At 45.6% G+C, this 12,364-nt stretch overlaps 4 protein-coding genes across 5 annotated transcripts; 1 reads left to right on the forward strand and 3 right to left on the reverse strand.

Annotated features, from left to right (window-relative positions):
- Positions 1-294: 294 nt before the first annotated feature.
- LOC122620404 lies at positions 295-7,636 on the reverse strand. Of its 2 annotated transcripts, none has more exons than XM_043797843.1 (8): positions 3,611-4,154; positions 2,107-2,220; positions 1,795-2,043; positions 1,374-1,728; positions 1,049-1,310; positions 870-987; positions 593-749; positions 295-532 (listed from the first exon to the last, which is right to left on the reverse strand). In XM_043797843.1, exons 1-8 carry the CDS (start codon positions 4,038-4,040, stop codon positions 403-405), a joined length of 1,815 nt encoding a protein of 604 aa, XP_043653778.1. In that variant the 5' UTR covers positions 4,041-4,154; the 3' UTR covers positions 295-402. The 2 variants fall into 2 exon arrangements, with proteins under 2 accessions (XP_043653778.1, XP_043653779.1); XM_043797844.1 differs by lacking the exon at positions 3,611-4,154 and adding an exon at positions 7,548-7,636 and having other exon boundaries at positions 301-532.
- On the reverse strand, positions 4,398-5,499 carry LOC122620407 (DNA-directed RNA polymerase II subunit RPB9). The gene is made up of 2 exons (XM_043797846.1): positions 5,482-5,499; positions 4,398-5,426 (listed from the first exon to the last, which is right to left on the reverse strand). The coding sequence occupies exon 2, from the start codon at positions 5,412-5,414 to the stop codon at positions 5,025-5,027; it is 390 nt and encodes a 129-aa protein (XP_043653781.1). The 5' UTR covers positions 5,415-5,426; positions 5,482-5,499; the 3' UTR covers positions 4,398-5,024.
- Positions 5,981-10,100, forward strand: LOC122620403 (protein suppressor of hairy wing). Its single transcript, XM_043797842.1, has 7 exons — positions 5,981-6,075; positions 6,631-7,497; positions 7,564-7,991; positions 8,049-8,181; positions 8,248-8,438; positions 8,496-8,620; positions 8,679-10,100. Exons 2-7 carry the CDS (start codon positions 6,646-6,648, stop codon positions 9,803-9,805), a joined length of 2,856 nt encoding a protein of 951 aa, XP_043653777.1. The 5' UTR covers positions 5,981-6,075; positions 6,631-6,645; the 3' UTR covers positions 9,806-10,100.
- Positions 10,101-10,131: 31 nt separating this feature from the next.
- Positions 10,132-12,191, reverse strand: LOC122620405 (TRAF3-interacting protein 1). The gene is made up of 4 exons (XM_043797845.1): positions 12,057-12,191; positions 11,874-11,991; positions 11,242-11,813; positions 10,132-11,186 (listed from the first exon to the last, which is right to left on the reverse strand). The coding sequence occupies exons 1-4, from the start codon at positions 12,189-12,191 to the stop codon at positions 10,230-10,232; spliced, it is 1,782 nt and encodes a 593-aa protein (XP_043653780.1). The 3' UTR covers positions 10,132-10,229.
- Between the last annotated feature and the right edge of the window lie 173 nt (positions 12,192-12,364).

The following is a 12,364-nucleotide window of genomic DNA, read 5'->3' on the forward strand; positions in this document are numbered from 1 at the left end:
TTTTCCCGGGCAAAATCAGAAAGTGGGTGGCACAAGCCAAAGGCTTAAAATAAAATGCTTGGGCCGAAAAAGTAATTTTCTCGCCCGGCCGAAGGGAGTAAAGTGTCCAAATTAGAGTTGGATCACCTCAGGCAAATGGATTTGCAGATGGACTGGCCAAAAATAGCATTTTCCAGGGCAAAGCTAAAGAGTTTAATTAAGTTATATTTTAATATTCTTAATATCTTTAGATTCGCACTTTCAGCAAAAGCATGTTAAGGTATACACAATGTTAGACTCGTTGGGAATATAAAATGCTAGTGCAGCAACACAAAATATACAAATTGTCTATAAATATACAAAAATATACAATTTATATTATAAATATAAAAATATATATAACATTCACTGGCATCAAGTACGTTACAGACTAGTTATTTCGCTATCAGGCACAACGTTTGCCCGATTGGCGCCATTTGCTCCATTTTGCTCCATTTCCACGACACTCTTTTCCTCGTTGGCCTTTCGACGACGCAGAAGGAAATAGCACACACTGTAATTAATCAAAATAATTACCACTATGGTATAATAAAATTATGTTTAAAGTACTTACACAAAGACCAGGACATTGGGAATGTAGAAGATTTCGCCAAAGAGCCAAATGGCACCTGGGAACGAATCCACCGTGCTCTTGTAGATCTCACTGAAGATGGGCGGGAAGATGAACTGGGCCACTGGCTCACTGATGCCAAAGATGGAGTACATCTTGCCTGCAGAGGAGTAATGCATTTATATAAACTCAAAGCCACTTTAAAGTATCTAGCCCTAAGAGGTACATGCTATATAGTATTACTAGTGATTTCTAGCTTGTTATATTTTAATAAACTTACTCAGCTCATCGCCAGCTACGATGCTCGAACCGATGGTCTTGATGGCAATCACTCGCAGACTGACGAACATGTCCACCACTCCAGCCACGTAGAATGAGGAGGTGCTGCTGGAGAAGGCCTGCGGGAATCCCAAATCTATAACACTGCCATCCAAATGCAAATGCCATTTGGCTACTTACGAAAAGAACGCGCGAGCAGACGATGGACAGTGCGGAGAGCATGCCAATCATGGAGTCGGAAACCTTGAGGAGCTTGCTCAAAATGGCGGTGCCAATGAAGGTGCCCACCAGTGCAGCACCGCTGGACAGGGTGAGGTAGATGCTGAAGTCGTTGCCGTTCCAAGCGAGCTTCTTCAGCGTGAATCGATACCAGTAGTCGTTCTCCCCGGAAGTGGGGCCCACGGTCAGGAAGTAGGCGCACAGCAGCAGGATCAGCAGCATCCTGCAGATGTAGAAACACTTGATTGGTTATCCATGCGGAGTGGTTGCCCGTCTGGCTGCTCACCTGCCGTTGTTGGGTCGCTTGATCAGCGGGAAGCGGATGCAGTCCAGCACCAGGCTGGGATCGAAGAGTTCCTTCAAGAGGGAGCGTTTCGGGGGCACCGCCTCCACCTTGGGCTCCATGTGGGGCGTCAGCTGGAAGTTGACGTTCTTGTTGCCCTGCAGCTCCTCCAAGTTGGTGGTCTCGTAGGCCATATTATCCGCACCCTGCTGTTTGGGCGGCAGGGTGGTGGGCAGTGGGGGTGGCTCACTCGCTGTGGTGCTGGTAGTGGGCGTGGGCGTGGACTTCACCTCTTTTATGAAGAAAATGATGTAGAATATGGCAATCAGCTGGAAGACAATGGCTGAGGCAAAAGACCCTATCGGAAAAGAATACATTTTCATTAATATTACCCACTTTTCACGCAGCTTCTACTTCTACTCACATGTGTAGCCCAAAGTGGTGAAGAGAAGTCCACTTATCGGTTGTCCTATGAAGGGAACTCCTGTGACGAACATGGCAAAGATGCCGAAGCGGAACACACGATCCTCCTCCGGCGTGGCTATGGTGATGTAGCTATAGATTGCCATCAGGCAAAAGGTCAGTCCTCCAAAGAGAGCTGGAACTATGGCCTCGCAGTAAGCACCGAACTCCATGGGCAGCGATTCAAAGAAGATCGATGAGATAATCTGACCTAAGATACAGAGTTTTTCAATCAATATGATGCGATGCTTAGGTACATGGATATACTACTTACATGTGAAAGATAGTGCCTCTCCGATAATTGGCATTATCATGCAGGGCTTTCGCTTGTTGTACCGATCTGCCCATCCGCCAGCAAAAAGCAACACAATCAGGGGAAAAATGGCAGCTGCGAAAAAATGGTTTAATATTATTATTAATATTATTTTGTTTAGTAATGCTAATTTAGCTTAGCATGCAGAACTGGTACTGTCGTTCAACCAAAATAACTCGTTCTTGAAACAAAGCTGTTTAGTCACATTGGGCTATCAATTTAATACACAGTTGATATTAACTATTCTTTCCTATATGATATGATGTTAATATATGATATGATGTTGATATGATATATTTTCATTGCCAAGATACATCATTTGCTAACCAAATGTTTGTCATGTGAATTGGAAGTACTTATCCTTACCATGAGAATTTATTGTATAAAAATGAACAAGTTTCTCTAAATATCAGCTTTAAAATCCTATTGTTTTTATTTAAAATTCCAAAATCCTCCCGTGTATTGAGATTCGTTGCAGATGATTTAAGTGTTTGCCATCATTGGATCATATTTTATAGAAACTTGTTATCTCCGCGAATTTAAAGCAGTATAAAACAATAAACGCCTTTGATACGTATACTAAGCTTTTTCGCCATTGAGTCTATGACACGACATTCTGATCATTTAAAGCCTCAATTATCGATCTCTGATGCAATGCATCTTAATGAACCTCTGGCGTTCGCTAGAGTTATTAAACAAGAAGATCTTCTCTGCCGCAGAGAACCGGAATTCCGCGTAGCTCTATGCAAATGACATTTTCGGATGGCGTTTATTCTAAATTTGGAATGTAAGGTATTATCTATGGCGCGAACGAAATGCCATTGACAATGGCAGTGAACCCACGAAAGTCACTCGAGTAACACATCGATGTAAGGAACAGGTTTCCCCAAGCGCTTACGATTACGATTACGAGGTATCCACTAGGCTAAGGTCTTTGGAAGCGGCTCTAAATTAATCACCCAGCGATTTGATGGGGGAACTTTTGTTAGCACCATCAGAAGACAGAAGGCGAAGGAGAACTCATGAGCGAATCAATTAAAGAAGGTAATTAGATGTTCGGATAACCGCTAATTTCCGACGACATCCATCAAAAGACACGGATTCCTTAAACGAAATGTGCACTCGAAGAAAATGTGTATTAAAAACAATAAATATTATGTTTTATTATGATTTTACGAAGGTTCTCTAGAATGTTTCCCAATCTAAATGATTTACATAGTAAAGCACACGTGTAGTGCAAAAATCAGGTGATAATATTATTTTTTCTCGGTGTACCTAACCCATGCGAGGGGCAGAAGAGATTTAAAATGCAGAGGAGTCGAGATGTGAAAAGAATTCGAGTTTAATTTAAGCACAAACCTGAAATATAAGCGATGCTAATGCCAAACCCAAATCGAAACCAAAACGGCGTATACTTAATGAACGACTCGTGTTATGTGTATGATATATGTTCGACTTCTCTCACCCATGGGAGCTCGCTTCCCAGAGACATCGGCCGCTAGGATCTGCGCCTCCAGTTCCGCCTTGCACACCGTGTAGTTGAACCCAGTGGCTCCGATCACCAGGCCGGCGAGATCCGGCGTGGCGCCCTGGGTGGTGTTCTCGAAGTCGAAGTCATCGCACTCGATGCCCAGCTCCGATTTGTCCAGCATCGTGTCGCAGACCAACTTGTTGTAGCCCAGATTCACTCGACACGCCTTGTCCAGTGGGAAGTTCTGCATGGCCACCGCATTGAATACGGAGGCCATGAAGTAGAAAAAGAAGAAGGGCTCGATGACCAGATAGTGGCGATAGCGCCACAGTTTCTGGAAATAGTTGAGCTTGGGCTCCGCAGCCGCATCCGCTGCTCCGTTGCCATTTCCAGTCGGATCCGCCGACGACCTTGGCTTTGCCATTTTATAGCACTAACTTGCTGAATTCCTCAATTCCACAAAACTCTTATTTTAATACGATTCGGCTGGGTCGGCTGGTTGCTCTAGCACATCTCAGCGATTTGATCAACACGTCGCGCCAAGTTCTAAGCTCAGACTAAACTAAGCGACGATTCCGGGGATCGGGCCAAGCCAGCCCAGGCCAGGTCTACTGAAATGGGCAGTCGCTTGATACGCACAAGAAACTTGTTCAATCATTTCTTCGTTGCTTTCGGCTCTTTTTTTATGTAGTTTGTTTATTGTCAGCTTCGATTAGAGCAGAACAATGATAAATATGAAGAATTGTCACCAGGCCGCGATCTGTGGAATTCGCACATGCCTCGGCGAGGTTCGTGTCGCGCTCACTTACATTTACAGATCGAAAGTTATAGTACTTAACGATTAAACATACATGTAGAAATTTGAATACAAGCGGACTTTCTTGATTAACTGCATAATTATGAAATCAGGTTTCAAAGTTTATGTTGTCTAAAAATGCGGCTTAACCTGCTTAACATTCTTTTGAGCTTTATTTTCATTAAACATTATTCATTTTTGCAAAAAAAGGTTAGTTCTGTTCTCATCTTAATTTATGCATGTGCAAAACTTATACATTTTTATGCGCTAACTTGGAAACTTATATTTATTATAGTTTGTCTAGCGTAAGATAGTGCAAAAGTTTCGGCGCAATGAATTTATATATTGGTTTTTAAGCCTGAGCTATGAAAATTAATGTATTGGTGGCTTACATTTGTACAAATCAAATATAGGTTCTTTGAAATTATGGAAAGCACATTGATTTTTTTCAGTGTGACGTTTATATCATTAAGCGGAAATCGAGAATGGAGCTGCACGTGGGATGTTTTTGCGGCATAGCCATGGGGGAATTCTGAATTTGCGATTGCTAAGTGCCTTCACATTGGTTCGATTACTTAGGACTACAATTACGGGGCGATGGGTCATCTGTTTCTACTCCGTCCATCGGTGGGTGCAGTTCTGGTTGGTGCACACGTAGTACAGTCGCATCTCCTCTTCGGCGCGACGGGTTTGCGCCTGGAAGAAGACTGCCTCCCTATGGGAGCATTTGGGGCAGGCGTGGTCTTCCGTGCGCGGCAGCGTGGGATCGGAGATCACGTCGGGCACAATGTGGGTCAGCTCGTCGATTTCGTGCATAATCTTGTTGACGTAGATGCAGTTGGAGTCCGCCTCCTGTTTGTAATCGCAGTTCCGGCAGGCGTACAACAGGATCTTGTTCTCCTTGTCTTCCTTGGGGTACAGCATGTTGTTGCACTCCTGGCAGAACCGAATGCCCACGAATCCAGGCCCCTCCGTGTGTGCGGCGTCAAAGGCAGTCGTCATGGTGGCAATTGGCTTGTTTTTTTTGCTAGTTAATTGTAGTTTATGAGCAAATCCGGCTTTTATTTACCTTTTTATTCTTGCAGTTGGCGAAAGTGTGACCGTGGCAAGGCGGCTTAAATATACCAAGACACTCCGCAAGATATACCGAATTAACATACCAACCTTTAACCCTTCTGAGCACTGTTTTTTTATTTATTTGCTTAATTATTTTGTGTCATTTTTTATATGAAGACTTTTGTTTTGGACGCCCGACTTGTGGTCTAAATATTGGGCCCAAATAACATTAATTTAAATATTTTATTTTATTAAATTACGCTTAGCATACAATTTTAAGCCTAATAATTAGTTTAAGATCACTTGCTGCGGTGGTTACTCAAGTAAGCAAGATATGGTCATTATTGTCGGTTTTGTTATAAATAACAAACGGGGTACTGCTTTTATTTTGAATTTATTTTAGAGTTTCTACAAATTTACAGGCCAGAGGCTTTAAAACCAAGGAAGTTAATATACGTTTTAAGGCGGTATGTTTAGATTATATTTGTAAAGTATTTATATTTAGTAAAGTATTCTTGGAGTGGTATTTTCCAACCTTCAGCCGACGGTCACACTGCATTTTCATACACAAACGCTTGTCGTGTTGGAATTTAAAGCATAAAATTAGGTAAATTGTGATTTATTATCGGCGCTGCGGCCATAATCCTGTAAGGAACACCTCGCGTTTTGTAAGGAAATGTTTGTGAAACGAATAAGTTAGCCAGTGACTTCATAATTTTACTTTCTTTATCGCCGATGGCAGCAACTTTCTTTCGTTGTGGAGCAGAAAAGTGCACTTATAATCAGCAAAAGAACTAATTAAAACCAATCCTCCTCGTCCTTCGCCGGCACAAAATCACATTTAATATTTGAAAAGTATGCTACGGATTTCCGAGTGTATTAGAATTATTTGCTACCCCTTTGAAACACAATTTTATTTAAGAAGAAAACTTGTTGCGTTTTCTGTGCGTCAGGCGCTGGTAGTGTTGTCTCGCTCACACCAAGGCCGATCGATCATAAAGATCGAACTCAGCGACGCCATTTTTTCTTAGCTGCTTTTGGGCGTGTGTTGGTGACGCTGGCAAAATGTGATGTTCAATAAATCACGTGCCTAAAAGTAGACTAGGGCGGGCAGCAGTGATCCTGATCCTGAATTATCACTCCAATCCGATCTCAATTGCAGGCTGGTATAACCAACATGAGTGCCTCCAAGGAGGGCAAGGACAAGAAGGGCAAGCTGCTGGGTGTGGAGAACATTTCGCCGCCCAAGGATAAGCGTCCGACCACCAGGATGAAGCTCTTGAATGACGTGGGAGCTGGTGAGGATGCCGAGGCAACCACCACCACATCACGAACGCCCTCCAACAAGCAGGAAAAGCGTGGCATCGTCGCTGGATCGCGTATCAAAATACTCAATGAAGAAATACTGGGCACTCCGAAAGCTGAGAAACGGGGCGCCACCAAGAGCACAGCTCCGACTGCCTCCACTGTGAAGATTCTAAATGAAAAGAAGACCGCTAGTGCCACCGTGACAGCCGTGGAAACTGCCAAGATCAAGACGTCTCCCAGTAAAAGAAAGAAAATGGAACACTATGTACTTCAGGCTGTGAAATCAGAAAATACCAAGGCGGACACCACGGTTACCGTCGTCACCGAGGAAGATGAGACCATTGATTTTATTCTAGCAGATGACGAGGAAGTGGTGCCGGGCAGAATTGAGAACAACAACGGCCAGGAGATCGTTGTCACCGAGGATGACGAGGATCTAGGCGAAGATGGGGACGAGGACGGTGAAGATTCATCGGGAAAAGGCAACTCTGGCCAGACGAAGATCAAGGAGATCGTGGAGCACGTGTGCGGCAAGTGCTACAAGACCTTCCGTCGGGTTCAGAGTCTGAAAAAGCATCTGGAGTTCTGTCGCTATGACAGCGGCTATCATCTGCGCAAGGCCGACATGCTTAAGAACCTGGAGAAGATCGAGAAGGATGCCGTAGTGATGGAGAAAAAGGACATCTGCTTCTGCTGCAGCGAAAGTTACGACACCTTCCATGTAAGTCATAAAGATTAATACGTAGAGAAGTCCACATAGCTTAAGCATACCTTATTTTCCTTTCAGCTGGGTCACATTAACTGTCCCGACTGCCCCAAGTCGTTCAAGACACAGACCAGCTACGAACGCCACATATTCATCACTCACTCCGAGTTCAGCGATTTTCCTTGCTCCATTTGCAACGCCAACTTGCGCAGCGAGGCGTTGTTGACACTCCACGAGGAACAGCACAAGTCGCGTGGCAAGCCGTATGCATGCAAGATCTGCGGCAAGGACTTCACCCGCTCCTACCACTTGAAGCGCCACCAGAAGTACTCATCGTGCTCATCGAACGAGACCGATACGATGAGCTGCAAGGTGTGCGATCGCGTCTTCTATCGCCTGGACAACCTGCGATCGCATTTAAAGCAGCATTTGGGCACACAGGTGGTGAAGAAGCCGGAGTACATGTGCCACACGTGCAAGAACTGTTTCTACAGTCTGTCCACGCTCAAGTAGGTTTTTGACTTGATTTTAAAATACATGATGTAATGATTGGTATATTTCCACAGCATCCACATACGCACTCATACGGGTGAAAAACCATTCGACTGCGATCTTTGCGACAAGAAGTTCTCCGCATTGGTGGCCCTTAAGAAGCATCGACGCTATCACACTGGCGAAAAACCGTACAGTTGCACTGTGGTAAGTCTTAAATCCTTCTGTACATTTTCATTCGACATATTGTAGCGGTCTTCTCTAACCTTTTAGTGCAACCAAGCATTTGCCGTGAAGGAAGTGCTCAATCGGCACATGAAGCGTCACACTGGAGAGCGTCCGCACAAGTGCGATGAATGCGGCAAGAGTTTTATCCAGGCCACTCAGCTGCGCACCCATTCCAAAACCCATATTCGCCCCTTTGCCTGCGATCAGTGCGACGAAAAATTCAAAACTGAGAAACAGTAAGCTGTCAAAAAGACCTGCTTCCATTGCTTACTTATACCAGTATTATTCCACAGACTTGAGCGCCATGTGAAGACCCATTCTCGCACAAAACGTCCAGTCTTCTCCTGCGCCGAATGCAAGCGTAATTTCCGTACCCCAGCATTGCTCAAGGAGCACATGGATGAGGGAAAACACAGCCGTAAGTCGAAATTGACTAGCAATAATCTAGGCTTTAATCCAACTCCCACCCTCTATAGCACAACAACAACGGGCATCAAAGCGCTCATCCACCAAACTTATGGAACGCACGGATTGCGCCATTTGCGATAAGAACTTTGACAGCAGCGATACCCTGCGACGGCACATACGCACCGTGCACGAATGCGATCCGGATGACATTTTCGGTGTTGAGCCACAGACATCAAAGCGTGCAAAGAAGGACATTGAATCAGAGGAGGTTGTACCAGTGGCGTTGAACTCTTCGGCGGGCTCGTTAATTTCCAGCCAAACGGATGGCAATGGCGTTGTGGTGCGTGAATTCCTGGTGGACGAGGGCGATGGCGAGGCCCAGACCATTACGCTAGAAAACGAAACATACACAATTCTGCCCTTGGACGGGGCCATCGAGGGAGAGCAGCTGACGGATGAGGCAGCGGTTAAACCCGAGACCAAAAAGGAGGAGGCTCAGGTCTCGCCGGTGGTCAAGAAGGAGCAGCGTAAATCCCTGGCCGCCAGTCTGGCCGCTGCTATCGCCGATAACCTAGAAGAAGCGTCAAGCGAGGATGACTTCAGTGGCGAAATCCTAACGGAGGAGGACATAAAGCTCAAAGAGAACGTGGGTAAACTTATTGACATGCTAGTGGATCCCCCGATCCTGAAGAAATACGGCTGGCCCAATGCCCCCGAGGAGACGGTGCTCTGCAAAGTGATCGAGAACTGTGGCCACGACCTGACCAAAGGTGGCGAAAACTATGCTGAGCTCGACTACGGTAGCCGTATGCGAGAGTATTGCAAACTGCTCTTTACCGTGGTCATTCACAACGATTCCATCAAGTCGCTGCTCAATAATTTCCCCATCGACGATGTGATCGAGTATGTACTGGGAGATGAGGACCAGGAGGAAGGAGGTTTGGGCAAAGACAGCGAGGACAATGAGTCGAATTCCGATTATGAGGATGATGAAGCGGAGTCGGACACAGGCGCATCTAAAAAAAAAGAAATTCGAGAGAAACGTGAAAAAAAGGAAGTAACGGCCAAATCCGAGAAGAAGGAGATCACAACGAAAGCTGTGGATAAGGATAACTCAGAGGAGACTAAAAAGGAGGTGGTCACAGAAAATAAGAAAAAGTCGATCCCATTGGAAGCCGAAAAGGAGAAGGTTTGATTTTTCAGCCTTGGATGCATGCGTACTATTACCGCACAAATCTAGAAGTTAAGAAAGGTTTATGATCGCTGATGATTTTTACAAAATTTGTATTCTTAAGATCGTTGGTTTCGGTTCAAGCACCAAGTGACCTTAGAAGAAAAACTTACCGTCTGTTGTTAAGTTGTTCGTTTAAATATTCAGACCTACTTACGCATTAACAAGTGACCCAAAAACAAACAAAACCAACATATTACATATCAAAGATATTTTGATATTATTATATAGATTTTATATATTTTTTGATTGAAAGATGTTACCAAGCAATATATGCATTGCTATTTTTATAGAACTCTTATTAAATATAAAAACTCATTATATGCGTGAGAACTCTCTTTCGTTTTTAACAAACTGTTGGTATAATATTGTTTTATTGTTTCAATGCTTACTGTTCCATCATCAACTTCTGAATACGGGCGTTGTTTTGCAAGATCTTGTGGCGACTCTCGTCGATGAGCTCCCGGTACTCAGCAATGCTGGCTTGGATTTGCTGCAGCTGGTGCTTTAGGGGTTCCGTGGCAGTTGCAGTGAGGCTCTGCTCCCTTTTAAGTTCCGTGGAGGCCTGGTTGTAGGTGTCGCGCCACATCGTAAGCTCCAGCTGCATTGCATCAAAGTCCTCGGGTATACAGTCCAGTAGTTTTCCCATCGGCCCGATCGACTTTGTAAGCTTTTGGACTACGTCGCGGACGTCGTTCACCTGGCGGGCAGATGTTTGACGACCTGCCTGCGCTTGCGGTGGTTCCACTTCGGCGCTTTGGTTCACCAGCTCCTTTTGCGTTTCCAAGATCTGCTGCACCAAGCGTCCCTGGGCATCGAGCTGTCCTTCCAATGCTGCTTCCTCACCGCCACCTTCAACGATGTCATGGGAGGCGGAGTCTTCTATGATCACCAGGTTCTCTCCGTCATCGTCCAAGTCCCCAAAGGTTTCGAGCTTCACATTTATGCCAGACATTTTGATCTGATCGTTCGGCTGCAGAACGATCTCCACATTGCGACGCCGTGGAGCCCCTGGACGTGCGGAGGCGGGTCGAGCGGATGGAGGTCTAAGTGAGGTTCTGGGCCGTTGATTCGCTTCCTTGGAGTTCTCCCTTGAGAGAGGAACCTCCCGCTTCACTTCGCTGCTGTGGGTCTCCGGTGGAGAACCATTTTCTGACGGCTGCAATGGGTTCACTGGCTGGGATGGATTCTCGTTGGGAGCAGGATTAGGCTCCGGTTGCCTATGACTGCCACTAGAACGGCGACTTTTGCTGGAGGATTTGCGACTCTCAGGCTCAGCTGGTGGAGCCGATGGAGACTCCTGGACAGATCCCAGCACTGCCTCCTTCTCTTGTAAAGGCGGAACCTACTTGGGTATATGGATTACTTATGGATTTGTGTTTTATACCAAAGTAACTTACCGTTTCCGACTCTGGCTTACTTGGAGCACTTTCGGTAGCAGGAGGCTTGGAGGAGGCTGCTCCTTCCACTGGCGACATAGACACACTGGGATTATCGCTCTCGATTGAGGGCTGCAGCTTGGCTTTCGTCTTTTGCTTGACGGGCGAAGGACTCTTTTGCTTGGAGTTTTGCCGACTTAACTTGGTGTCATCCTTGGGCGCCTTGGACTTCTTCTGGGATGCCTTATCCTTCTCGCTGGGCGGAGTGGATCGGGACGCCTGGTCATTGGCCTTGCGCAGTTTCTGCTCTTGAGGCGATATGCGTTTCTCCTTGCGTCGCTTTGGATCCTCATCCTTGCCGGCGGGTGAGGGATTCTTGCTGGGATTTTTAGTTTCCTTCGGTGGTTTGGTAAGCGTCAGTGGAGTTTTGCAGTGGGAAATCACCACCTGGTCCACAATGCCGTCCCACTCCTTCTCCCATTTCCTTTCCGCCAAACTGGCCATGGCCTGGAGGAGTTCATTGGTGAGCTCCGGTTCCTGGCCAGCAACTATTTTTGAAGTGCGCACTTTGAGATCCAGCTTAGTTGTTAGTTCTGGGAAAGCAAACACCTTGTATTTCACTCAGAAAAGCAAAGCTTGTTAACCAAACTCACTAATTGCATCGATCATCTTTTGCAGAAATCGCATCTTATCCTCCCGACTGGTTATGTTCTCGAACATCTGCTCTTCCGGCGTATATAGTCCATCGAACTTGCCAGTCTGCTTGATAAACTGTCCACGAAAAGGGTTCAACTTTCGTTTTCTTTATATGGGGGAGGCAATGTTCCACCACTTACGTTACTGAAAACATCCATTAGAAATCGGAATGGCGGCTTCTTCAACAGCTTCTCCGTGAGAGGTGGTTTCTTGACGTACTTGCCCAAAACCTTTTGGGTCTCCAAGATAATGGCATCCAGATCCTTCTCCGACATGTTTGTTCAGCTTTCTCAATTGAAATGCGGTTAACTATCCTGGCGGTTTCTTTGTTTGGCCCGGCTGCGTTGTCCTGGCAACCAAACAGGTGAACCTCCCTAACTTGGCCAGCCCGCTTCCATGGGAAAAACAGAAGCAGGCATTGAAAAATTCAGAGGCTCATAAGTACAAA

Source organism: Drosophila teissieri, chromosome 3R (genome assembly GCF_016746235.2).
Source record: "Drosophila teissieri strain GT53w chromosome 3R, Prin_Dtei_1.1, whole genome shotgun sequence".
NCBI classification, from domain to species: Eukaryota; Metazoa; Arthropoda; class Insecta; order Diptera; family Drosophilidae; genus Drosophila; species Drosophila teissieri.

What these genes read in the sequence shown, in the direction of transcription:
- LOC122620404 (XM_043797843.1), bottom strand. Translation starts at nt 4,040, where the DNA reads ATGGCAAAGCCAAGGTCGTCGGCGGATCCGACTGGAAATGGCAACGGA. An exon ending in TGGGAAGCGAGCTCCCATGG is followed by an intron (nt 2,221 to 3,610) that starts GTGAGAGAAGTC and finishes ATTTTTTCGCAG; the next exon opens with CTGCCATTTTTCCCCTGATT. An exon ending in AGAGGCACTATCTTTCACAT is followed by an intron (nt 2,044 to 2,106) that starts GTAAGTAGTATA and finishes TCTGTATCTTAG; the next exon opens with GTCAGATTATCTCATCGATC.
- LOC122620407 (XM_043797846.1), bottom strand. Translation starts at nt 5,414, where the DNA reads ATGACGACTGCCTTTGACGCCGCACACACGGAGGGGCCTGGATTCGTG.
- LOC122620403 (XM_043797842.1), top strand. Translation starts at nt 6,646, where the DNA reads ATGAGTGCCTCCAAGGAGGGCAAGGACAAGAAGGGCAAGCTGCTGGGT. An exon ending in AACCGTACAGTTGCACTGTG is followed by an intron (nt 8,182 to 8,247) that starts GTAAGTCTTAAA and finishes CTAACCTTTTAG; the next exon opens with TGCAACCAAGCATTTGCCGT. An exon ending in AAATTCAAAACTGAGAAACA is followed by an intron (nt 8,439 to 8,495) that starts GTAAGCTGTCAA and finishes ATTATTCCACAG; the next exon opens with ACTTGAGCGCCATGTGAAGA.
- LOC122620405 (XM_043797845.1), bottom strand. Translation starts at nt 12,191, where the DNA reads ATGTCGGAGAAGGATCTGGATGCCATTATCTTGGAGACCCAAAAGGTT. An exon ending in TAATGGATGTTTTCAGTAAC is followed by an intron (nt 11,992 to 12,056) that starts GTAAGTGGTGGA and finishes TTTCGTGGACAG; the next exon opens with TTTATCAAGCAGACTGGCAA. An exon ending in AAAGATGATCGATGCAATTA is followed by an intron (nt 11,814 to 11,873) that starts GTGAGTTTGGTT and finishes TTGCTTTCCCAG; the next exon opens with AACTAACAACTAAGCTGGAT.